This window comes from Carica papaya, chromosome 1 (assembly GCF_054855325.1).
Source record: "Carica papaya isolate Zhongbai chromosome 1, ASM5485532v1, whole genome shotgun sequence".
Lineage (NCBI taxonomy): Eukaryota > Viridiplantae > Streptophyta > Magnoliopsida > Brassicales > Caricaceae > Carica > Carica papaya.
Window position 1 is genome coordinate 25,733,926 of NC_142309.1, and position 27,962 is coordinate 25,761,887.

Genomic DNA, 27,962 nt, shown 5'->3' on the forward strand with positions numbered 1-27,962 from the left:
GGCACTTCATCTTGTATGCTACAGATGAAAGATTTACCATACTAGGCTGTGAAAAAGGTCTGGAATAATCAATGAAGAATTTCGGCAAAGGATGATCAAGAAAATAATAATTCTTGGTCAGTTTGAAACCGACACACATGATCAATTGCACCAGAGTGCCAAATTCTTTCTGTGAACTGTACATGATACAAGATATATCAGAAAGATTATCGAGAATCATTCAGAAAGAAGACAAGAATACAAAATGCTAAGGAGATAACAAGAATGTTCTCAACATTCTATCTCTGTTCGACTGACCAACACGCGTGGTCAAATTCTTTGTCCATTCGCCTATGAGGAACTAAAGACCAAAACGGCTTTGGTTCTCCTCAAAAGAATGAGAACGTCCCAGGACGATGCTCTCTTTTCTTGTTTTTCTACATTCTACTGAATTTGTCAACTGTAACAAACCAAATTACTACATACATCTGATCATGTAAGTATCAGAAAACATATGTAAAGCACCAGACTTTAGAAGAGTGCGCGAACCCATTTTTTTATCAAAAACATCCATAAGAATTACTGACCACCATTAACTCCTCTTCGCATCCATCGTCTCCTAGCAAACAATATAGGGCGGAAACTGGGTGCAGAAACAATGCGAGATGGGAGAACGTGATGAAAGGCAAAACCATCCTCATCCAAATCACGGTGGCGATATCTATTGCGTGAATGCACACTGCTCTGCCCTCGATCAAATGATTCCATATGGATATAGTCCTCATTAAAAGAGTCTTCTGAATCATACTCTTCCTCATAAATGCCATGGAATGGTTCAATCACATAATCTCCCAATACAACAGCTCCAGGAGTTGATGACATAATCGTACTTATCACATCACTTCTCTCTCTTTCACACTCCAGCTTCTTCCATTTTTCTTCAAGTGCAGGGTCCACAGCTCGTGGCCGTGCCAGTGGATGCTTTGCCTTGACATGCTTCCTGAGCTCCTTGTAGGATCCAATAAATGAACATTTCTCCTGCATGCAAGCTCTCTTTTTCAAATTGAGATATCTCCGAGCTGCTTCAACAACTGTCCAACCTTTCACCTGACCTCGACAGAGTGGGCATAGAAGCTCTGGCACTTCCATCTCTTCATTGCCTGGGCTGCCTATAGAACTCACATTTGAATTATCTGTTAAGTTGTTCCATTGCTGTACCCTCTCAATTGATGTTACTTTTGTATAGGCCTTTTTATATTGTTCAAGGCAATTAGAAAAGCGGCAACTAGTGGCACACATAAAAGGACGGCATCCTTTGTGATAAGAGGAACAAAGGAGGAGCACAGCATTGTGAGGGACCTCCAGGCAAACAGAGCACGTCACACCTTCCCAACCTTTCTTCTCCACAGCTTTGCCACATTTTTTCTTTGAATCACCTTTCTTAGCAGCTTTTTGGGAGCAAGAAGGCAACAAGTATGGGGTCACCTTATGATGTCGGGATGTAGACTTGCATCTTGCCATGTTAACTTTGGCCATTTGCAGATTAAATCTGAAACAAAAGAAGATCTAAGATAGATTGATGGATAAACACCGAGAAATAGAGATCAGCTCATTCTAAAAAGAATCCATAAATAAAAATTAATCATTTATCAAAGCTTCTGCACAATCTCATGACGAAAGTAGCAATAGAATGACATGCTAAAACACTTGGTGAATAAATCAAGTGAATTTTTTCTATACTTTGATTTGGGTCTATTTCTTATTTATTAAGTTTTTTTTTTCAATAAGGAGCCAACATATCAAAGTTAAAACATTTAAGTGTCTAAGCCAGTACAAATATGGCCTCATCTGCAGAATGCAAGTGACCCATATAATGCATAAGGCTGAACAATGGGTCAACAAATTCAGTACAGATAATGGCCTCATCTGCCGAGTACAAGTGACCCATCTAATGTGTAAGGTAGAACAATGAGCCAACAAATTCAATGTATTGTTCACCTTATGATAAAAATGTACAAGTCACGTCAACACAACGATGCACAGACACGGACGGAAGCATTGTTGCTTGATAGTTTAAATATAATGCATCAATATTGTGCTTGCTTGGAAAAAAATAGTTTGGATGTTACATTACCAATACAAAACAGAACTTAGCACCTCTAGCGACAAGAACGTACTGAAGCAACTCTCTCCCAGGGAAAAAAAAAAAAACAAAAAGAGATTGTACTGAAGCAACAATGAAATAGAAGAGTTAAATAATCGGGTTATCGAAATGGAAATCAACTGCATGACTAAATATTAGCTTTGCATTCCATCCAAAATGAATATGAAACTAAAGACGCTTTCACCAATTGAACTGTAGGGACCAGCTTATGGATTAAGATGTGACATTTGAAATGTAACTAAGATTGTTGAATGTGTTCGATTATCTTTTTTACATATTCTGTCTTCTTTTTCCAACCACTCTTACCTTGGCCCAGACTCCCACCTAACCTAATCATTGGCCAGAAGCCACCTGTCAGTGAAAATTCATTGCTTCACATATTTTTTGAAGTTCTGATTTCTTAGTGAGGTTCTCCCATTGTCACCAAGAATCAAGTGACTCTTGGTTTTAAATAATGATCTGCCTGCACAAGAACTTTAATGGATGCACATGGAGAACAAGTTACAACTTACATGATAAACAACATCATACTATTGAGACACAGCAATACACAGGCTCCATATAGTGCTCAGAGGATAAAAAAATGAAGATCGGCAATCATATCATTCCTTTAGATACTACATACACACTGCTAGCCTAGTTGGTAAAATCACAAAGATACAACCACCAAAAAGTAAAATTCTAGAACATGAACCCAAAAAATACATCCAGATAAATCATAACTGGAATTTCTAAATGAGATGGAGGAGCAACCCATGCTTCTCGTATGGGGGAGACACTGCAATTGCAAAAATTAATCTCCTGATCGAAAGAGGTAGGGAAGATGGAAAGGAAAAGTTTTCTTATAGGCACAAGACCATTCATCTGATTTGCTAACTTTAAAACTGGAAAAGGATAAGGCTCTGTTTTGGTAAAATATACGCATCTCCTTGCACAAAAAGACAGAGTTGAGAAAACAGAAAAACTCAATCTGAAGGATAAATCTAAGCCCTAAGTACAAAGAAGTAAAAGCGACGAACTATATCAAACACCCTCTGAAAAAAGGCATCCACTAATTATATACACAACTTGGAACTGAAAGACAAATAATTTGTAATCAGACAAATCATAAAACAATATGAAATCCTTTCATCCTTTGGGAAAGTTTTCACGGAAGATTCATGCACTGGCCTGTTGCTCCTTCTTGGGGTTCAAATGAGATTATTGAGCTCTTAATATTTTGTTGTGTTCCTTTATCTCAAAACAAAAAATATATATATATATTTTTTTTGCCATGTTCCTACAGCGCATCCTAGGTTCTTTATGACCTTTTCATCCTCAGCTTTACATATAAGCGCTTCTTGGTCCCTTGCCATTATGCATTTTTTTTTTCCAATATAAAGGATTAATGAGTTCTTAAACATGATTTTGGATTGCATCTTCCTATACTGTATGCTTACATATCAACCCATCTGGGAAATAGAGAAATAAACAAAGCCATGTTCCTACAGCGCATCCTAGGTTCTTTATGACCTTTTCATCCTCAGCTTTACATATAAGCGACACTTCTTGGTCCCTTGCCATTATGCATTTTTTTTTTCCAATATAAAGGATTAATGAGTTCTTAAACATGATTTTGGATTGCATCTTCCTATACTGTATGCTTACATATCAACCCATCTGGGAAATAGAGAAATAAACAAAGCCAAGTACCAAGGCTCTGTATTTAGCTCACATATCAACAAAACTATGATGTTTCTTGTATAACGGAATGCTTATTTCTCACACCAAGTTCCCATCCGAACTAAGAGGGGTTTCTTTAAGAGCAACATTTTTTAAAAATTTTCAAAGCATGTTATTCTTAAGGAAATCTTAGATGTTTGCAATTAAGCAGAGGCTTAAAGTAGAATTAGACCTGTGTTTCGACAGCCATTTTCTCTAAGAGCAACATTTGGGCGAGGAATATCTAAAATCAGAATACCATCGTCAACTTTAACTATTTACAAAGTTATCAACGAAGCCCAAAAAAAGTCCAAGTTGAGAAAGAGCGCAAAAATTTATTACCACCAAAAATTTTAAATTTAGAAATAAATTCGAGATGAACCTAAACTCGTTAAACTCACAGTAATCATCATTTTATTTTTCCTAATTTAAAATACGCCTTATCCGAGCTAAAGATCTTCCAGCCAAATTATCAAATGAGTTAAGGCTGAATAACACGAAAACTCGCAAAGTAAAGCTATAAGCAAGTTAAAATGGAGGCCAATTTCAGATCAAGACTACAATTGCGGTAGGGAAAGGGATAACTTACAGGAGAGTAAGAAATCGTACCAACAAATCAAAGCAGTAAAGCAAACGCTAAAGGCGAATACAAATACGACCACAAAATCATATCTCCCCCGATCAAAACATGCAGCGGGACATAATACATACATATACATATATATATACATATTTATTTAAAAAAAGTACCTAAAGAAACGCCCGAAAATGGGGCGATAGAGAGAATATAATAAAATGGAGATCGAGAATCAGAGAAGTCAACTTACGTGACAAATCACAACGGTAGCAAAGTTCGGATCGTGAGAAGGAAAGAGGATATTCTTCGAGAGGGGAAGAGTTCCGAGAAGTGTTTGGCTAAAAGGACAACAAATGAGATGAAGGCCGGACGCAAACCGTAGAGGCGGTTGGCGAGCAAATGGAGAGGAAGAGCACCGATCTTCGCGGGCACTTATGAAGGCCGCAGGTTGCGTTGTATTGCTGCTTGCACCTGTGGATTTTGATTTACTTTTTTAAAATTTTATTTATTAAAAAAGAAATTATTTTTCTCGAAGAGTACGGAAGAGTTGGTCGAATGGTTACTGTGTTGTCATTTTTGCGGGACATTTATACGCTCCTATATGTATAATGTATATTGTGCGTCTCGAGGCGTTCTTGTTGCTCAAATCAGTTTCAAACAATCTGAGGGCCAGGCCTTATGAGCAAATTATATTTTTCCTAAGATTTACTGTAATACAAAAATCTCACATTTTTACCTCAAAATAATTATGTTATATGAATTATTACACACTTTATTTCTTATCATTTATTTTATAACATATGATCAAAAATTAAAATAATGATTTTGTTCTTTTTTTTTATGTCATTACGTACTATAATTAGGTACTAAATATGAGAAGTCAAATTTTTGAAATTCATGAAGTCCCACTAAAAGATTTTCTTTCTTTCAACACATACTAGATATGGCATTTCTCACATTTACCACATCAATGCCTCTCTCCGGACAATTTAAACCAATTGTTACCCTCTTTTGCTCTCCGCTTCATGTTCAAGAATCTAGACCTTCTGATAGTATATGCGTGTGTGTGTGTGCGTGCCCGTGCTCGCGCTTATATTCGAGTGCAAATATTTGTTTGAGTCAGTTCATCAAAAATGTACCTGCCAAGTTAGTGCAATAAACCTTTATTTGGGTGGATCATCTCCTGTTAATGGCTACCATTCTCCTGCCGTTCACTAATAGCATATAAAGCAATAGCACACATTCTTCTGTATCATTGTTTCCCTTCCATGCATTCTTCCTGTCTTTCTGCACACCAAGAATTTGATGAAAGATACATTTCCGTGACAGTGCCGAAATAACCTAATCATGCATTTACTTTATTGAAAGATTATGAAAACAAGATTGTAAGATAATATTCCAACTTCACTTGATACTGTGTACATATATTAACAAATTAACTATCTTGTTTTAATGAAGATTGATATATCGATATAATCATATAGATATAAATACAAGGATAAAAAATCGCCTCTCTTCCATTCTTACAACTATTTGTCCCACATCTTGCCCTAACAATCTTACAATCCTTAAAAATTCCCGGGCCAGAAAAATGTAAAAAAAAAGACTAATATACAACAAAAATTACCTGATCTATAGAAATTACACTTCCAAAAGTCAATGACATAACAAACTAATTTTAAAATAGTGGAACTGATCTGCATGATAGTTCTGGTGTTCTAGGTCAACACCGGAACTATTCCGGGTATTTAAGAGCCCAAAAAGTTGTTCCAAGCACAACAGCATCTCCAGAAGCATATTTATTCCCTTGTTGCTACAACAATCTACCCATCTTAAGAATACACAAATATGCCCCCATCTACTGATTTGACTGTTTTCAAGAGCCACACGAGATCTGGTAACAAAATAAGATACAGGTCCGGTCAATGCCATGAAAGTTACAATTGAAAATTTCATCAAATTAATTAGAATCGTTAGTGAACATAAATAAAAATTTCGACAACTCAAGGACATAGGCTGAGTCCCAGATCTAATATAATCAACTCTGAGATGGGATTTCAATTCTCCAACTGCCTCCAGTACCTGAAGTCCTATAGTATTTTCTTCCAAAGGAAGATACAGGTACTAGTACAACAGAGGATAGCTCATAGCTGAATGCAGAAATGACTTTTTACGCTTTTCATACCCTTTGGTACAACTGATTTTGCACCAAGTGATATTGCTAAGAAAAGAAAATTAGAGCAGAACAAATAACAAAATACAAACTTCTTCCTCATTTTGGTCAGACTAATTTATTACAAAGTTCAGTTATAAACTCAAAATTTTAAAATATCAAAATTATTTTAACAGAATTCTTCAAATTCCCAAACTGTCCCTTACCCTTTTATTAAAGAATTACCTTAATTATTTTTATTCTCATCCAGCTTTATTTAAGCCCAAATGTATGTGGGTATATAGCTAAAAAAACTGCTTGATAATATATAAATACATACTATGCCTGATATAATCTGCATCATAAAACTTGATATTATATTATAATTAATATATTTTGCTTAGTTCATAGTTATGTAGTTATTGTTCAAATAACTTATAATTTAAAATTTTCCAAACTGAAACTCAACAAATAAGAGTACATACGATCAAAACTTTTATTCATGTATTGTTTATTGATTTGTGGTTAAATTTTTTTTAAAAAAAGTGTTAATAATAATAGTTTTATTAAAATAAATAGTGTTATATTACATTGAATATAGTATTATTTTGTTCTCATTAAAACTGAAAAAACTAATGCAAGTTTTTTTGGTAATTATACCATATGTTTAGTACTGTTCATCGCCTAAAGGGACATTTTGCTCAGATCAATTCTCTGTACACCAATCACACTATACCTCGTGTTATATCGTTTTATCTAGTGATATCAAGCTTTATTCCTTAATTTCACCTATTGCTTACTTTGAGACTAAAAAAAGTGATCTTTACCTTGTGATCTTTGAAGTTGAAACTGAGAAATAAACTTCAATTCCGTTGTCCAATATAAGGAGATGCAGAGCCTGATGAAGTCGGTAGTGGTCTCTTCACAAATGGATGGTCTAGCAGCTGAGAAGCAGTTGGACGGCAAGCTGGGTTAACTTGCAGGCATTTCAGGATAAAATCCCGTGCATCTCTTGAGAGAGAATGTGGAACATGTGGTGGCTCACCCTTCCCAATCCTAAAGAAGGCTTGAACCTGTTTGATTGCAAAATCAAAGATAATGTCAAATAGTCATAACATACATATAACCACCCATGAATGAGCATGTTACAAGAACTTTTGGGGACCAAAAGTGACTGCAGCAACATAAGGTCAATAAATGTAAAAAGCCCAGAACAGATTAGAACATGCATAGAACATACCCAATCAAGATCTAAATAGGGCATCTGACGGGTTAGCATCTCCAATACAGTGCACCCAAGGCTCCATATATCAGCTGGAAGCCCATAGCCATGGTTCTTCCCATTAACAACCTGCAATTGCACAGCTAAATTCAGAAACACTACTGGGAATAACATTCTTCATGAAATCAAAGGCAAACCTTTCCAGCCAAGGAAAAATCTCATTGGTTTTATACAACATTGGAGGATGACAAAACTATAGGTGAAACAAATAACCTCACGACCATCTAATTAAAAAAAAGATACATCTCGTGAATAAGGAGAAACAGGAGCCGGTAAAGAATCAAAAGCAACAAATGTTAAACAAGCACAAGTCATTGTTAAGCAATACATAAACACGATCAATTCAAGTTTATTCTATTTTCATTCGATCATATATCTTAATTATTACTAACAAGTCCTTAACTGGATTTAGTACATTCATTCTTTTATAAAAAATTGTAGGTTTGAGTTCAGTTGAGTGTTCTTGTGTGTTCTTGTTAAGAGCTTGTGTCATGATGGATACACATATTTCACCTAATTCGTAAAATATATATACTTCTATTCAAAATATATTGTTTAATTACTTAATACAAAGAATCTAATAATTTTACATAGTTCATATATAATTAAACCAACTCCGCTCATATCTTCACCGAATGATCTTATTTGTATTATTAATTGTGAAGGGAGGAATCAAAAAAACTTCTAATTTGAATTGCACATATAATTTTACTTGAAAACAGAATACTATTTTTTACACAAATTTTAATCTCATATTCTCATTCCTATTCCACAAAATTAATCAGTTTGAATATAATTTGGCATGAATGCAGAAGCTCAGACAAATAAATAGATGGAAAAGAAACAAAAGAACCGATTAAAGTAGTTGTTACAGAGAGAACTCACAAGGAAAAAAATAGAATCCGCAGCAGGGAACAGAAGGAAGCTCACGATGTTAAAAATGGAATGGAAGTAGGGGACCAAAATAGGTGAGGGTTTACAAACGGAGAGCAACTGGCTAACAAGTTGCACAATCAGGTCTTAAGAGGGGCACGTATTTACAATCGGCATAAGCAAGAAATGAATAGGATACGTGGCTTCAATCAGGGATAATTGGAGGTAATGTAAGATTCGGGGCTGCTATTTAAGAGGGGATTAGGGTTGGAAGAAGGGTCTTGAAATCGAGTGGTCATTTTGAGAAGAGCGGCTAAGGTTTCCCTCCTCCATCATTAAACAAGAAGGGTTTCAGATAATTTTTCCAGTGAACCTTGTTTCTATAGGTTTTAAATACTTTGTATTACATGATTTGAAGATGGTAAGTCTTCATACTCAAGAAAAATCTTTTCAGTCGAAGTCTTTTCAAGTTTTCTTCCCTTTCTCACTCTTCTCCTTATTCTTGTCCTCTATCTATCCATCTCTTCTTTGTATTCTCGCACTAACAGTAACCAAATACACGTCAAAAGTACCTGACAACTTAGTATTAGTCCAAATTGATTCTAGTGTCTGCAAGTTTCATGGCGATGGTTAAAAGCAAAGGGAAGGAGGTAGTTAACAAACCACATAAATTACAAACCTTGGAGGACAACATGAGAGAAGTTGACCAAAAGCTCTCTAATTCCATGGCTAAGATGTACGATGTGCAGCATCAAATCAAAGCTTTACTTGACTAGAGGTTCAAGCAACTAGTGGAGATGTTGCAAGATGGAGCGAGGCTGGGTGTATTGTCACTTCATGTAAGTCATTATTCTATTTTACCACCTCATGTTCTGGATATACTAGCCATCCCAAGTAGCGACACGTTGGGAATTCCAAACTTATCTTCTATCACCCTTCTCCACAGCATACTCTCTTCTTTCATAAATCTCCAAAGCTATTTGTCCTGTAAGGTCATGTTCATTTCCACTAGAGATCTTAACCTTAGTCTTCCCTAGGGGATTGGCTTCTTAATCTCCTCTCAGGCAATCAAACGATAGCATCTTCTTTCCTCCGAATCGCCCTATAGGAATCTGCATTAGATAGTTTCCAATTTCTTTACAACACTCACTAGAATAATCAAGAACAATATGTATTAAATGACTAAACTGCCTAGCGTGCTTTTAATAAGTGTAAAGTCTCCCTCCTTTGGAAAGAAAAGGTTTCTTCCAACCCACCAACCTCTTCTCAAACCTAACCACCCTTGGATCCCACGTCCCTGCCTCTTTATAGTCTGCCTCCAAGGGTAAACCCAAATATTTAATCGACAATTATTACAGTTTTACAACCCAAAACCCTCATCAACTCTCAGTATCTCTTTCATCGCCCAATCTAACCATCTCAAACTTGGTAAGATTAATACCAAGTCCCGAAACCGCTTGCAAACCCATCAATACACACCTGAGATTGATACTGTACACTCATCCAGCTCACAAAATAGCATGATATCATCTGTGAAAAATAAATGGATTATCGTCTCAGTGTGTTCCTTCACTCCTACTTCAAGATCTTTGAATAATTCTAATTCCCTTGCTCTTATAAACATCTTATTTAAAGCTTTCATAACCATAATAAAAAGTAATGGAAACAATGGATCTCCCTGATTGAGACCTCTATAAGGCTCGAAGAAAGAAGAAGCCACATTGACCATCATCGTTAAAGAAGTGGTAGTTGTACGGGACTTCATCCATCTACGCCATTTCACAACAAATCTCATTCTCATAAGCATGTAATCCAAGAAGCTCCAATTTACATGATTGTATGCTTTCTCTGTGTCGAGCTTGCAAAGGCCCCCCTCCATATTCCTGTACACCAAATCATCCACCACCTCATTGGTAATAAATGCGACATCAAGAATTTGCCTACCTTGAGAACAATGTTTAGGAAGATGAAGCATGAGAAGATCTCTAATATCTATTGAAGCAATTTCCATATTGAAACCTCAAAGGACAAGGTTTCTTCTCCAAGGGATGGAATTGAATGAAGCAAGGTCACGAGAGAAAAAATAGAATCGGAAGCAGAGAACAAAAGGAAGCTCACGAGGTTAAAAATGGAACAGCAAGCACTGGAACAAAAACGATAAGGGTTTATAAACGGAAAGCAACTAGCTAACACGTGTCAAGAATTAGCATAAGCAGAAAGTGAGCAGGATACATGGCTCTATTCGGGGATAGTTAGGGGTAACGTGGCAGAAATCCAGGGCTGCTATTTAAGTGGCGATTAGGGTTAGAAGAAGGGTCTTCAAGTTGACTGGCCATTTTGAGAGGAGCAGCTAGGGTTTTCCTCCTCCACCATACTGTTTCCATGGAGGGGTTTCAGACAATTTTCTGGTGAATCTTGTTTCTATAAGTTTTTAAATACTCTATATCACATAATTTCAACATGGTAAGTCTTAATAGTCAAGAAAAATCTTTTCAACCGAAGTCTTTTCAAGCCTTCTTCCCTTCGTTACTCTTCTCCTTATTCTTCTCCATTATCTAACCATCTCTTCTTTGTATTCTTACACTAACAATTACCCAGTACATGTTAAAAGTACCTGACAGTAGTTTAGAATATGCATCACTTTAACAAAAGCCCAACATATAATGCACTCAATATAAGCTAGTAGTTGAACAGTATACATAGTTTGTCCCGAATCAATTCATCCAAGACCTAAGTAGCAAGAGGACGTGGTGTTTTAATTCGAATATCAGATAGGCTAAAGACAAACCTCAGGAGCCATCCAGAAAACAGTACCCTTGCAAGACTTGACATCGTTGAATTTGGTTGCCTGAAAATCAGCACAAATATCAGTATTAGCAAAAGGAATTAAAACCATTTCAGGAATTACCAGACACAAGTAAGATATTGAATTATGTGAGTGTGGAAAGACCTTTGCCAATCCAAAATCTGCAAGTTTTACTGATCCACTTGCATCCACCAGTATATTTGCACATTTAATATCCCTAAGATGAAAGAGAGAAAGGTATGAGCCTTAAGATGACAACGAAAGCAAGGATGGAAAGGCGACCAAAAATAAAGTACCCAATTGACACATAAAAGCTAAAAAAGAGACAAGAAACGAAAAACAAACCACTCCATTACTTTCAATATAAAGAGGATGTCTGGGAGTAATAAAATAAAAACTTGTAAGTAATTTACCTGCTTAATAGAGTTCAAAAACGTTTGCTTAGGTTCTTATAGAAAGTCTTAAGCAGAAAAAAAAAAACAATAAGCATTTCTTCTAACTTTTTTAACATGTTCGATTACAATTGTTTTTAAATAAAATATGAATTATATTCACAAGTACCAAGAGGTGCAGTGCAACCCATATACAAGATATTTATAAGTGTAACAAAATATCTGTTAGATCCTCTAAATCCTTACTAAAATAAAACGGGTAACTCCTAATAAAAAAAGCTTAGTCTGGAATAAAAAATCTATAAGATTATCAAATTTAAATTCGATCCCCTTAAAAACCCTTTTGTCTCTTTCTTCCATAAAGCTCAAAAAGTAGCCACAGGTATAAAGACCTAATCTCTTATCCCCTTTAACGCCCTCCAAGCATGGTGCTCCTTCTTAATTGAACCCATTATGACCCAATTCGGTCCAATAAACCATATGTCAAACTCCAAAACCGGTGTGCAAATGGACAGTGAAAAAGTAAATGGTGGCATGATTCTGCATATTTTATCTTCATATATTTTTATTTTTTTTTAAATATATGATAACTGCTTAGTTTTAACAAACATTTTACATATTTTATCTTCAATTTTTTTTTCCAAATAAATGATAACTGCTTATTTTAACAAACATTTTTAATCGAAACAAATAAGAACATGTTTCTAAATCAGCATGTAATTGCTTTAAGTCACTTGTAAGCATGCAATGTTTTGGTACCTCTTTCTTTGCAACACCTAAGAACCTATAAATTGAAATCCATTAGTTTTAATGCAAAGGTGTGGGAATCGCAGTAAATTACTATTTCTAATTTTAAAATGGCACAAATATAATTTCTTGGTAGTGGAACAGATTGATATTCACCAAGTTTAAGATGTCAAGTAAACTATAAAACCCAAAAAGGAACAAACATAGAAACCATAAATAACGCACAACAGAAAGGAGTATACTGAAGACAAAAAATGCATAAGACAACCCAAAATATGAGAGAAGAAAATATGTTAGAACATGTGAAAATTCATATCAACTCCATTTCTCTCCCACCTGTGAACCACATCTCTATCGTGGAGATATTTCAAACCACGCAGAATTTGTCTTGTGTATGCAGAGACCTGGGAATCAATGAGATTATACGTCTTATAGAGGTTTAAAAGGGAGCCTTTGGTTACAAACTCGAGAAAGATGTACAGGTTGGACTCGTCCTGCATATACCATAAGATAAATTCAGCAAATTGATAAACAACCAAATATTATGATGTATGTATCTTATTATGCCCTAGAATGTCAGACAAGCAAAATGATGTTGCTAAGAAATTTAGTCTTTTTCCAGCATTACCCTTTTTAAGAGGCTGTTTAGTGTTAGGAATTTTTTATATATTTCAAGAAACTTTTTATATTTTCTTAAATTTGGAAAACCTGTTAGTTTACAAAACCAAAAATATCTTCTTTGAAATATTTTCCAAAATCTAGATTTTCTGAAAGGAAAACAGAATAACATTAGCCAGACACCGTATCATGTTCCAAAAGATTTACAGAAGTGAACTAGAAAGATGTCTACGATATCCCATAAATCTTCTCAGTTAGGAGAGAATGACACTTCGAGAAATACACAAGGAAACAAATGGTCTCTAATTCTAACAAAAGCATGATAAATGCCCTTGAAAACTGGTTTTTTTTTTTTTGTACCACTCAGAAAATAGCTGATGGATTTAAGGACATTAGTTTCCTCCACATTCTAAGACAGTCCCATACATCATTTCTGCCTAAATTTACCCTCCAACCTTCCAACCACTGAGAAGATTAGAATGTTGAATCCGATAATCATTCGGCTTCAGAACACCAAAGTAGATGGATAGGATATGTCCTCTGTTTCATACAAAGAAACCATCTGTGAACCATAAGTTCTTTTCATCAAATTGTCAAATAGCAATAATTCTTTCCCAAGCCACTTGTTGTGAAAAAAATGGATGCAGAACAGGGAGATACTAAATCGAACACATTTCAGCACTGAGATGAATTTATGTAATTGTTTTATGTGTTATTAAGATGTTTAACTTATTTAAAAACTAATATCTATAGGCTTATTAATGATATAAGTTTATTGTTTCCTACTCAGTTAGGATCCTACTATTTTTTACAAAATAAAAAGTATAAATTGTATATTAAAAAGGTACCAAAAACGGGGTTACTGCCTATGTACAAAAGATTTACAATACAATTAGTGTATGAATGACATTCCCAAAATCCATATCACTAATAATATCATGTCTTAATAATATAGACCCAAAATAATGCATTCATCTATCTTTTAGCCTAGTATTGCTACTTTCCTCACTATCAAAAGCTCTATTATTCCTTTCTTTCCAAATAGCCAAAAAACTGTCAAATGGATCATATTTGCTAACTTGTTTTTTTACATTTAAACCATTCCAAACTCAAATCTTTCCGCCCACCGACCCCGCAATAACCCAATCAATACCCAAAAAATCATACATAAAAGTCCACAAGCAGTATGCAATAGGGCACCATGATAAAATGTGATTACATGTTTCCTCCGCCTTCAAACAGCAATAGCAACCATTCACCAAGATGCAGCCGTTATTTTCAACTTATCAATAGTTAAAATATCCTCCCAGCAAACCTCCCAAGAGAAAAAAGCAACACAGGGAGGAACCTTAGTATTCCAAATTTGTTTGGCCGGAAGGATACCTCTACCAACATCACTCTTCATACACAAAAATTGGTAACAAGAAACAGAAAATGTGTCATTTTTTTCCAATTTCCACAGAAGCCGATCATCACCACTTGAAATATTCTGTTTAGCAAGAAGCTGCAACAAACCTTCATACTCCCCCAATTCCCCATCATTCAAATTCCTATTAACATTAATCGACCAAACCACATTCCCATTAGAATTAGGATCCTATTCTTTGTATGGACTATTCAATTAATTAGCTTGTTTATTAGCTTCTTTTTCTTTTTAGTAGAATTCGTAGATGTACTTAAGAATTCTTATTTTGATTATATTTTAGTGTCTATATATAGGATATTATAGCTTATTTAGCAGCTAAACTATTCACATAATTATTATACAAATATTAAGTTATTGATCTAATCATTGAGATTTGAGATCTCCGATTTTGGTTCTTGATAAATTTTCTCAAGTATTGTATTCAAACTCACTTTATTTGTTTTAAACAAAAAGTGTGAATAATATATTAACAAGGTACCGAAGGGGTACCGCCTGCATACAAAATATTTACAATTGTGTTGGGGTGTCATTGACATTTCCAAAATTCTCGAGTCTAACCAATGTCATACCCTAACAAAATAAAGTCAAAGTAATGTAACCACCTATCTTTTAATTTACTATTCTCTACCTCTTTACTCTCGAAAGCTCTACTATTTCTTTCTTTTCATAGAACTCAAAAAATGGTTAATGGAATAACCTTTAAAAAATCCCTCTTTTCACAGAAACCATCCCAAGCCCAAATCACCTCCCTAACCGAACCCGCCATGACCCAATTGATACCCAGCAGCCCGTGAATCATGATGTACCAAAGGTATAAGCTGTAGGAAACCATAAAAGAATGTGGTTGCAAGATTCCACAGCTCTCATGCGTAAATAAAATCTATTGACCATTGTGAGACCCCTTTTCATCAGTTTATCAATTGTCAAGATACATTCTCTGCAAGTTTACCACACGAAAAAACTCATTCTAGGGGGAACTTTGATTTTCCAGATTTGGAAGGAAAATTACAAATACATACCATAATTTTATTCAAACTCACTTTGTAATTAATGATAAATACCATACTTTTATTTCAAAAAAAAAACAAAAAGACTCACTTTGTCCTACATTAAAAAATAATACAAAGATTGGCCTTTCTTTGTTATTCTAGGGCCAAAAGGTTGAAGTAAATGACATTAAAAAGAAGAGACCATTTCTGCAAGTTTTCACAAAGGATAATTACAACTTATTGGGATTGATACTGCAAAGACTAGTGGCCAGCAACTCAAACAACTTAACAATTTCCCAATTATGGAGATTCTGGGTGAGGGGAAAATTCTGACAAGAAACCCCTCCGAAGAAATCAAAAATGTCCCTGGCTTCCACAACAATCCCTGCAAAACCTAACCTCTTCACAATCACCAGCCTTAAAATGGATCCTGTCAATAACATGACTCCACTCCTTGCCAATCCACCTGCAAAGGCTACAACCATGTGCTTCTCCCCCAAGGACCAGTGATCCAACTTCCCTAGCCGAAAGCAAACTTCACCTAAGAGATTCTCCACTGTAAGTTATGTAGACTCACTAAGCTCATTGGAAATTATTTAAATATTTACATTAACAGTTTGTTTAAATAGCTCCCATGATACAAGGAATACCTCCATTATTCATCTATTATCCTCACAAACATCTGCATTTGTAGCTTCTAATGTCTTCGCAACCTTGGTTGAGATAGGGAAAAGGATAAACAAGTAAATAGGCAAGTTGGAAGGTTGTTTTGGGAGGATGTCTCATTTCTCTCTCTAATAATATACTTCTTTTTTGTTAAGGATGGAACAGGTGGTATCTTCTAAAAGGGGAGGTACTATATTATTCAAGTTAGAAGATAAAGACATCCTCCAAACCCACCAAAAGAAGCAAAGGAAAAACAAACTAACCAAAAAGTTAATAAAAAACTGTAGCCCAGTCCCTTTGTAACAAAATCACAAGGACAATCACTAAGATGCCCATGAGCCTTGACCCTCATAAAATCCAATGAAGTAAATCTTCCCAAATAATAGAAAGAGAAAGTAATGATATTTGAAGAGTCTGAGAAAGTAATGATATTTGAAGAGTCTAACATTAAGCTCCATCCATAAAAGCCAAAGCAGCAAAAAAGCACCTGTCCAAAATCCTTAGCTTCTTTCTTCAGTCCAATTCCCCTAAGGGACGAAATAAAAAATTAGACAAGGGGAAGGGGAGGAGAGTAGATGCCCAAAATATCAAAAAAAAAAAACCAAAGTCTCCAAGTCCCACCACAATATAGAAAAAGGTGACAGTGTAGTTTAGTCATCCTGGAGCATAGAACACCTACATCTAGGGAGAGAGCATATTGAGTCCGTAAGCTTGCAACTAATCATATGTATGGGGCATCTTAGGAGAAGCAATCCAGACAACAATAATTAACTTAACCCCAGTGAAAATTTCATTCTACCATCTAGGATTATGGGGACGTAAGTAAAGTAGGCTATGCACGTATACACACTCAAGGAGCCCAAGATTCAAATATGTTATCATTCAACAAAAAAACTAGAAGAACAAGAAAATCTAAGTTGGGAACAAATTTTCCATTAAAGAAACCTTTTGTAATTAATATCATTTTTCATTTTTAAGTTATTTAGATTATTTAAGTTTATTTAGACATTATAATAGTTTAGATCCTTTTAGTTGAATTTTAAACATTATAGAAAATAGAATCTTTTAGATTTCCTCTTACATAATTTCTTTATTAGTTGAGATTCATTGGAATATTTAGTTTCCTTCGAGGTAGATCTTAAATATTACAGAAATTAGAATCTTCCAGATTTCCTTTTTCTATTTTTTTTATTCATTGTAACTAATGTCTATATAAAGATTAGTAGTTAGCAACAAAGAAAAAGATGATAATGAACTAAGAATTCCTCCATTGGGGTGTATTCCCTATTATCTCTCCTTGTGTTTGTTCTCTCTATATTTCTTCATCTTGATCTCTAATTTCCTCTTATCTTTATTCTTCTATTCTCTTCCTTACATTTCCTCTATTTCTCTACTTAGAAGATAATTCTGGTTCTACCATTACTTTTCCTGCATCAGAAACATTAAGAGCTTTAAGGATATAAAAGGAAATACCATCATCTGACTTTTGATCACCCAGATTTCTAGAAAAAAGAGAATGTTCCACACATTATACTCACCAAAATGATTAATAAAGTCACAATGATTAATGAAGTCACCAGGCAAGGAAAACGATATCTAGGAAAAGATCATCAATCAAGTTAACTTCCCAAAAGAAATGCAAGGGTTGATCACCTAAATTTCTAGAAGAAAGGGTATGTTCCATACGTTATGCCTACCGCTCCCAACCCAAATAAGCTTCCTCGACCCTGATATGCTTGGATTCTACAATGGTGTATATCTGTGGGAACAAGTTCTTAAGCTTTACCCCACCCTTCCACTCATCCTCCTAGAAGAGAGTTTTATTCCCCCCGCCCACCTTCCAAGTGATGCATTCTCTAAATTTCTGCAAGCCCAAACCAATCTTCTTCCAAAGCCTCTCCCATGAGGTTTAGCCGCTTCTCTAACCCTCATACCACCCTCCAAGCTACCCTAGCAGACATCAATAACTATCTTCCATAACATGTTTTCTTCCCTCATATACCTCCAAATCCACTTCAATTGCAAAGCTATACTCATTTCAATAAGAGATCTTAAGCCCAAGCCCCCATGATCCATAGACATCTTCACATCTTCGCACTTCACTAATTGGTATTTTCTTCTCCCTTCTTCATTCCCCAACAAAAAATGACACTGGATGATTTCAATCCCTTCGAGACTTTCACAGGAATAGTTGGAGCAGATAGATAATAAATCGAGAGATTGGACAACGTGCTTTTGATTAATGTTAGTTTCCACCCTCCAAGCTACCCCATAAATTGTGAGATAGGCACCTAGTGTCTAGACCTATATTTGGGATTTGGACAAATCAAACACCTAGAGTGATGTAGGAAAAATTAGGACTAATTTAATTACTTATAGCTTTGAACTAAATTAGTGATTCTTAAATATCAAACCTAAGAATTGTGACAGAAAACAAAAGAATCACTAGAAGTAACACCTAGGATCCCTTAAGCATGATATCTAAAGCATCATACTTAGATTTTGTTGTACCACACAACCAAGGTATTGAGAGAACTGTCATGATAGTTATTCACAAAAGGCTTACCCTCAAACTAGAGTCACAAAGGTACTATAATTTTGAATGTAAAGTCTAACCTGGCAATAACTAAGGAATCCTAATAAAAAAAGACTTGAAAATTAAAAGAATTAAAACTCTAATAAAATGCTGAAGTACTAAAAGTTGAATAATAAATTCAATTAATCAAATAATTTTATGTCTAATTAATAATGATTAAAATAATTTCTAATATTTTTCACAAATCTAAGATAAATTCATTTTCTGTCATTTTCTCTAGTTAGGATAAATGTATACTCCATTGTTCTTCCCAATTAATGTTCTTTGATCAATACTTGGAAACCGGCCTGAATAAGATAAAAACTGATTTGGAAGAGGTTGAAATGTCCAGTGAACCAGTTTGGTCCAATCTGCATGAATTGGTCGAAACAGCAAATCTGGACTAGTCTCACTCATGGTCATGATTGCATGAAGCTCACACGACAAGCTCCAATCATTAGTGGGTGTCAGGATTCCAACAATAAACTCAGCTTCAGGCAGTGGTTGCAGATTAATAGACAGTATGCTATGGCCGAAACATTGCAACCAGTTGATTCAGCAGCAGGGTGGTATTGCGGTGGCAAGTGATGCACTTTTCTGATGTATTTCATGGCGAAGCTACAAGTATGGCGAGCTGGACTTGTCTGAGGTCACTATGGTGACAATAACAGTCACCTGTGGTCTGAGATGGCTGACAGTTAGAGGGTCTGGTTTGTGATTTTGTTCTTAATTTTCTTTTTTCTTTTTTTTCTCCAGTACCAGTTGATGTATGAAAGACTAGGGTTAATTTGACTATTTATATTTGGTGGATATACTTAGGAATTCTTGTTATTTCAAAAAAAAAAAATTAGGAATTCTTAGATATTGCACCAAAAAATTGGGACAGAAAAAATAGAAAATAATTAGGACTCACAACAAGGATCCCTTAAGCGTAACATCTAAGATGGGAGTTTCCTCAAGCATCACACATAAGATTTGGTTGTATAACACAAACCAAATATTCAGAAAAATCTTGAGATATTTATCCATTAAATGACTATCCTTAAAGTTAGAATTAAAAATGTATTTCCCAATGCTCAAATATTGACCATAATTCTAACTGTAATTGTAGAATACTAATACAAAAAATACAACTTAAAAGAATTTTAACTACAAATAAAATCCTAAACTCACTAAAAATTGTAATAATAGATTCCTATATAATACAACAATTCTATATGTAAAGACCTAAGCTATTTACAAAAATTGAGGAAAAATCTACTATGCAGTATAGAGATTGCACCACCTACATGCATGCACAAAAAGCATCAAATGATCTTTTTTAACTAGCTACTCTAGTCTTAATCCTTGAATTGATAGCTCCCACTATAAGTTTCCTGCATATGAAGACTGAAGATGGGAAAAAAATGGATAATGATTCACCATCAAAGAACTCCAGTTTCAAAATTTAAGAAAACAATATTTGGAAAAATGGGAAAGCAGAGGTGAGATCATCGATGTGGAGATCATTAGGTTTTTCACAAGCTATATTTGGAAGAAATAAATCACAGATTGTTCATTGAAGGTACAAAGGAGGCAGAGACAAGGCGAGCAGTGTGGGACTTGGGTAGTGACAAAGCACCAAGCCCTCATGGATTTATTATAGAGTTTTTTAAGGAACACCGGGATATTGTGAAACTGGATTTCATCAAGGTATTTGAGGAATTTTTTATCAATGGCAAAATATGTAAAAGCATTCTACTTTCATCACCCTAATCCAAAAGAGATAGATCCAGGAAGGGGTCTGATTACAGACCAATAAGAGATATAGTGACAAGCGTCTATAAAATTATAACAAAGGTTTTATTCCTAAAACAGAGAGAATCTTTTGATCATATAATTTCCATTCATCAGAGTGCATTTGTGGGTTGTAAAGAGATTTTATGCGTCTTTAGTGGCTAATGAAGTTGTTGAATACACAAGGAGATCTAAAGGGAAAGGCTCGTATTGAAACTAGACTTTGAAAAGGCACATGATAGGATGAAATGGAATTCCTTGATAGGGTAATGAAGAGAAAACGGTTTAGGTATAGATGGAGAAAATGGATCTAAAAATGTTTGACCACTTTCTTATTTCTTGTGATGGTTAAAGGAAAACCATAAGAATGGTCAAAGCCTTAAAAGGTTTGAGACAAGGGGATCCTTTGTCTCCTTTCTGTTCATTCTTGTGGTTGATGTTCTTAGTAGAATGCTCTTAAAGGTTGAGAGGAGAGAATGTGTCAAGGGGCTGAAGGTAGGGAAGGATAGTGTTTAGGTGTCACACCTACAGTTTGCTGATGACACAATCTTATTCTTACGGCATGATAACCAATCCATTTCCCAGGTTCTGATCCTCATTCTAAGCTTTTGAGGCAATTTCAGGTCTAAAGATAAATCTTGGCAAGAGCAAGCTAATAGAGATCAATATGGAGGAGGATACAATAGATGACTTAGTAACAGCAATAGAGTATGGTAAGATGGAGTGTCCTGCTGTTTATTGATGGGTCCCCCCCAGAGGAAGCCCGTGATGCAAACATTTTTCAAAGAGAGTTGACAATAAGATTGCTAAGCAATTAGAGAGTTTGAAGGGAGGCCATTTTCCCTATAGAGGGTAGAGTTTCTTTAATTCAGGCATTTCTTTCTAGCATCCACCGCAGCAAGAGGGACGGTTAGGGTGTCTCTGCTGGAAGATATGTTTCTCATTGAAGTCCTTGGAAGGCCATCACCCTATTGTTCCTACCATATATACGAATACAAGTGGGAATTGGTCTTTCGTTGAGGTTTTGGGAAGATTGTTGATTGGCCAATCAATCATTAGGCTCTTAGTTCCCAAGATCAATCAATCTTTCGTTGAGGTTTTGGAAAGACTGTTGATTGTCCAACCAATCATTAGGCTCTTAGTTAATCATTTTTTTTAGATAACTTAGTTCCAAGATCATACAGGCTCTTTTCAAGAAATCATGCTACATATTCCACTTCACCACACCACTGGAGGGTATGACATCTTGGAATTTTCATTTCTTTTAAAACATTTCAGATAGAGAGAGGCTTAACATATCGATCCTTTTGGATGCACTGGCACCAATAAACATTTCTACCCAGCCTGATAAAAGATTGTGAAACCTGGATTCCTCAGGCTCCTTTATTTGCAAATTCCTCATTGAATACCTCATAAATAACATCCCCCCACTGACCCATTGCTCAATGTTGCTAAGGATTTTGGAAGCAGTTTCCTTCTAAGGTAAAGCTCTTTGCATGGGTATCGATTCATCAAAAACTCAACATGAATGATCTACTTCAAATACAATGTCCTAATCGTTTTCTTTCTCCCAAAGGGTGTATTCTATGCTTCCATTTGGCGAAACACATGCTCTTTTGTTCTTTCATCTTGAGGTGGCTTGGAGGTTGTGGACTGATGTGTTTCAGTTGTTTGATTGTTTTTGGGTTTTGCCACCTACTGTGGAGAGCTTCTTGTGCACTTTTATGAATGAGGATGGGATAAGGAAGGCTGCCAACCCTTTGTGGCACGGGGTCCTCTTTGCAAGTCTTTGGTACCTATGGCTAGCATGGAACTCGTGTATTTTTAACAGCAAGAATACTTCATATTCAAGAGTTGTGGGAACGGATGAAGTTTTTGGCTTCTCTATGGGCCAAAGGGCATGGATTCTTTCCTGATATCAGTATCACTGATCTTCACTGAAGTTGGGATACTATCATACACGACTTGTTTTTTTTTAAATAAAAGAATATTAGAATTAAAAGTTATCAAAAAAGTACCGCCCATATACAAAAGGATGTTTCATGTCAATTAACATATTAACAACCGCTCCAATATCTTCTATTGATAGTAAATTGTGACCCAAGAATAAGGAGCCAAAATAGTGTAACCATTTATCTCTAACATTCAAAAGAGTATTTTCAATACCCTCAAAAACACAGTTGTTCCTCTCTTTCCACAAAATCCAAAAAATAGTGAGGGGTATAAGGCAAGCAGCTTTGTTATAAGAAAGTAGACTTTCCCATGCCAAAAGTTCTTTATGAATAGAGCCCGCCATTACTCAACTTATACCCATCAAGCTGTATATTGTATACCATAAATCTGTAGAGAAAGGACACCATAACAGAATATGGTTGCAGCCTTCAGCATTGCATTTGCAGAGGAAACACCGGTTGACCAAAGTTCTGCCGCTTCCCATGAAAAGAAAGCAATCCTGGGGGGAGCATTTGTCTTCCATATAGATTTAAATGGAAATGATAATTGCTGTTCAGAATTGTTCCGGTCCCAAAAACCTGCAATCTTTTCATAGAAAGAATCGATGGAGAACCTGCAATTTCCATACACGACTTGTAGTTTTATGTTTATTTTTTTTTATCTTGTCTTTTTATTTTCCTAGCTGTTTTGGGTCTTTTTTTTCCTCTTCCGTTCCATGAGGAGGTTATGCTTTCTTCTTGATTTCATTCCTTCTTTCCATTCTTAATAATATCTTCTTCTTTGATCCAAAAAAGAAAATTAAGAAACCAATAAAACCAACAATAAGATAATATAGTAGTCATTTTCATAACCAGTTTTAGTTATGCCAGCCCTAAAATGTATCTAAGAAGCAACTGCAAAAAGCTGATTACAAAAGCAGTAAAAATACCTTGTCTGTTCCATAATAACGAACTATGTTTTCGTGTTCAAACTGACTTAGAAGCAAAATCTCCTGAGATTGAAAAAAAAAAAGAAAGAAAATGAGGCATACAATTAGGAAATGAGAAGCTTGAATGTGAAAAGCTATTATTTTGAGTATGATAAAATAAAAATGAAGGAAAGCTTAAAAAGTGAACTACTCCAATCAGAACATGCAGAAGCTTATCTCACCCGCTCAAGTTGGGAAATGCTTTCCTCTGCCTGACTCCCTTGATCAAGCAGTGAAACTTCTTTCACAGCAAAAAAGAATCCATCACTGGGAAAAAATAAATAAATAACTTAGTAACAACAATTGACAAAGCATAGAAGCAACCAAAAATTTCTCCTTTGTCCACCAGAAAGCATGTAACCAACCAATAAATTACCTCATTAATAATATTTCCATGGCAACGCCAGAATATAATGCATAATACATACGCTTAAGAAAACTTTTCAGGCACGAAGAGAGAATATTATATAAGGAAAAAAAACAAAAGTAAAACGAGATCAGACAAGTCTAGAACACATGAATTTTCAAAAGAAATTACAGAAAAATGCCACAAAATATGTCCCAGGAGTTGAAAAAGAAATATACGGGGTAAATTTAGTTAGATATCTGGTAAGAGAAGGGGCCAGCACCAGAATCTGAGTCCAAAGAAAGTGGCATCTAAAAAGCTTTTCCACGTCTCAAGATTCCTACACAAAAATGCACACCTCCCAGGCTTCAATTCTCCAACTATTCAATCTAAAGAACCTTTGGACCTCAGAACAGTTTTCCATTACCTTAAACCTAACTACAGTAGTTAACAGTACAAAGAAACATTGCACGAGCCATAGGTTTTCCACTAAGTGAGGTCAACAACAACTAATTATCCACACCAAAAACATACAACTATAGAGAGAGAATAAAAAACAATTGCAAAAGGGGCAAAAGGACAGAACATAAGAAAAGAAGGGATTTCAACAACTGTTATTTACTGGCACTATGATCGAGACTGAAACTCACTATAAAGTGGAAACACCAATTTCCATTATGATCATGATTCCTTAAGAGAATTAATCCCTGGCTTAAATATTATGTCCAAAGTGGACTTTTTTGTCAGAGAGCCAAACCTTATAAGCTTGTAGTTTCTATAGAAGTTATATCCCACAAGAAGTTATCCGACCAAAACATTGTTTTTAAGCTTCAATCTTGCCAAAGGGATTGGCCACCTTTCTCACTCCAATTACCTGGATATTGGAGGTCAAAAAACACTGCACCGACAGTGAATCTATCTACTTCAGCCAAACATATCAAACAGTAGCACCCAAAAACTCCGAGGCTTGTCACATTGCAAAAGTAAATGGCTATGCATTTCACCACAGTATATATAAATAGGACAAATATCTGGTGAAAGAGCACAACTAGGTCTATGTACTTGCAGTAACTCTTTAGCATTGAGCCTGTAGAGAGTGGGTATCCATGCAAAGAGCTTTATCTTTGAACGAACCTTGCTTTTCCAAAACCAATTGCCAAGAGGTAACTCAAAACAATTAGGGTGAGTGTTGGGTAAGGTGTTGAAAGAAGGCTTTGCATAATAAAGTCCAGAAGGTTCCTAGGTCGAGCCTGCATCTGGTTGCAGCGAATGACACTCGAGCAGGTTGAATAAGGTTACAAGTCATCGATCTCCCTATTGAACAGGCTTCTAAAAAATATAAAAATCCGAAGTGATAGTTTCATTAGTAAAGGGGACAAAAAACATAACAACAAATGTGAAGCCAACTTCTACTTTTCAATCCAGTTCATCCAAGAACTTCCAAAACCTTCCTCGACAGGAGTAGAGGAAACAAATCTCAACACCTTGTGCTCCAAGACCAATTCTGGACATAGTAGTTTTACAAGTGACATTTCACAAAGATGAACACATATATTCCCACATTGTCAAAAAAAACACCAGCACATATGCCTCTGGGACCCCTGGTGCAAGATTTTCACATATTATAACTTTTTTCCAAGCTTTGACTTTGTTGATGATCTATAATGGAAGATCTTGATAGATGACAACTTTGTGTACCTTTCAACCTTCTCGATAAGTTAGACAGAAAATACAATGTTCAAAAGATAAATATGATTACATGCTGGTCTGAAGCATATTAAAGTTCATATTCCTCAACCGTCTAAAGTACCCGTTGTCAATCTACCACAGTAAACAACAATTCACCTCACTGCAAGCAAACACCACCATTTCAACCTCCTAAAGACCAAGTTATTAAAGCTATACTTCCACTCTAAGGTGAGTAATCATAAATCTGAGGATTCTATAGAAAAAAAATAAAGTCTTACAATTAAAAAAGACAAGTTCAGAATTATTTCAAAAAAAAAAACAGATAAGTTCAGAAAGGAAAAACGAAATCTTATAGGCCATGATGGATGGGAAAAACAAAACGCTACAAATTTCCTCCTAGTTTGTACCATGCTTGCTTGTTTGATTAAGTGCAAGCAAGCAAATATGGAAAAATTTTGAGAACGCAGATCTCATCGATATAATTGATTAATTTGAAATTTATATCAAAAAATTATTAGATAAAATGCAAAGTGCCTCAGTTATATTCACGAGTAATTCCAAATACTATGTGCTATGGAGCTCCTAAAATAACTCGCAGCTATTATACAAAGACCTAACAGGACTTGGTGCAGAAAGTGGCCAATTAATTCAAATACGAACCAGCAAAATATTTATCCCAAAAAAAGAAAAAAAAACCAATGATATAAAGAGCAATCCATGACTTACTCGGAAATTCCTTCATACACAGAACCGAATGAGCCCCTTCCCAGAAGCTCCCCCTTCTCCCAATACGTAATGATTCGTCTGAATCTATCAATTGGAGAGATATTTGTTCTCTCCGTTGTAGTACTGGATGAATCGTCATCGTTAGAAGTGGTGAAAGAACATGATTCCGATAAAGTTGCAATCTCCCCTATCATTGGCATATTCTGTTCCTCTTCCCTCTTCATGGTTTCTCCACTGATTCTTTCTTGCTCTTCTCCTACTTCCTCATCAGAAAAGAAAGAATTTAACACTCTAAGATCTTCTTTTTCTTCTACTTCGTCAGAAGAAGAGGAAGAACTTAACTCTCTAGACATAAGGAAAGAATCTCTTTCACTTTCCGGTGCAAAGCCTCTCAGCAAATCCCAAGTCGAGCCCTGGTTATCCATAGCCGGTAGCTTCATCGACGGCGGCGGCTTTAACGCTGGTGGTCTGATTCCCTTAATGCCACCACCACCAGTAGTAATAGCGGGTACAGAACACGCGTTCGGCTCAGGTGACTCATTCCGAGTGACCACGTAAGCATCCCTACTACTGCTCGGACCACAACTCAACACCCTTCCACAGAATTCATCAGCACCAGCAGTACGTGAACAACCCATGTTGGACTGATCTGACTTGGAACGAGTCAACTCGGTGTCTTCCCAATCTCTAATTCTAACACTATCTGAAACCCTATGACACAAGTTCCCAACAAGCGCTTCTTCAATCTCTTGTTCCTCCTCCTTGGGACCATCCAGCCGCTGCAACCTAGACCTTGGGAGGATGTCTGAGGAGGAGCGAATCTTGCTATTCTCCCAGACAGCCGTGGGAATCGCGAAATCCTCGGGTCCCGACAGGCCAAGGCTCCAGCAAATACGGTTGATCTCGCCGGCGTTTCCTTCTATGCGGAAACTAGTGCGATCGGGCAAGTCGACCGACCACATGGTGGAAGACGAGGAGCTAGAGGAGTTATCGGGCGAGTAAGGATACGACGGCGCGTTATAGTCTACGTACTTCAACGCATTACGGCGCTCGAGTTTCGGCTTCCTCGGTTTCTTCTTCGAGTCCATGGCGGCCGTTTTCTTGCTATGAGTGAAGAATCGGGGTAAGTGATGCATAGAGAGCAAAATCCATGAAAATTCTAACGTTTAATAGAGTGAATAGATGTGAGTAAAGGCTTTGAACAGCTAGTCGATTTCTTTTTTCATTCTTGCCTTTGTTCTCTTCAACTTTCCCGGGAAAAATGGCGAGAAAACACGGTGGAGATGGCTGACTGGTGACTAGAGATGAGGATGGAAGACAGGCGGAAAAAAGAGACTGGTAAACGCCGACGACGAAGAGAGAGAGAGAAAACGCGGTGCCACGCGGAATGAAGAGGCTAGTGACGGGGATTGGTGAAATTCAGATACCTTTTTAAATTTGGCTTAGTGATGGGACCCACCCCAAAATGATACAGTAAAAAAATAATTTAAAAAAAATCACTCTGCCGTCGTCATCTTCCAGCGTCAGCCAAGAGGTAATTACCATTTCATTTATTTAG

At 35.9% G+C, this 27,962-nt stretch overlaps 2 protein-coding genes across 2 annotated transcripts; both read right to left on the minus strand.

The window, feature by feature from the left end:
* Positions 1-138: 138 nt before the first annotated feature.
* On the minus strand, positions 139-4,975 carry LOC110815257 (uncharacterized). The gene is made up of 2 exons (XM_022042951.2): positions 4,672-4,975; positions 139-1,528 (listed from the first exon to the last, which is right to left on the minus strand). Exon 2 carries the CDS (start codon positions 1,513-1,515, stop codon positions 559-561), a length of 957 nt encoding a protein of 318 aa, XP_021898643.1. The 5' UTR covers positions 1,516-1,528; positions 4,672-4,975; the 3' UTR covers positions 139-558.
* An 890-nt stretch (positions 4,976-5,865) lies between these two features.
* Positions 5,866-27,797, minus strand: MEKK1 (MAPK/ERK kinase kinase 1). Its single transcript, XM_022042875.2, has 9 exons — positions 26,405-27,797; positions 23,826-23,910; positions 23,605-23,667; positions 13,010-13,167; positions 11,679-11,751; positions 11,517-11,576; positions 7,814-7,924; positions 7,401-7,646; positions 5,866-6,315 (listed from the first exon to the last, which is right to left on the minus strand). The coding sequence occupies exons 1-8, from the start codon at positions 27,538-27,540 to the stop codon at positions 7,437-7,439; spliced, it is 1,896 nt and encodes a 631-aa protein (XP_021898567.2). The 5' UTR covers positions 27,541-27,797; the 3' UTR covers positions 5,866-6,315; positions 7,401-7,436.
* Between the last annotated feature and the right edge of the window lie 165 nt (positions 27,798-27,962).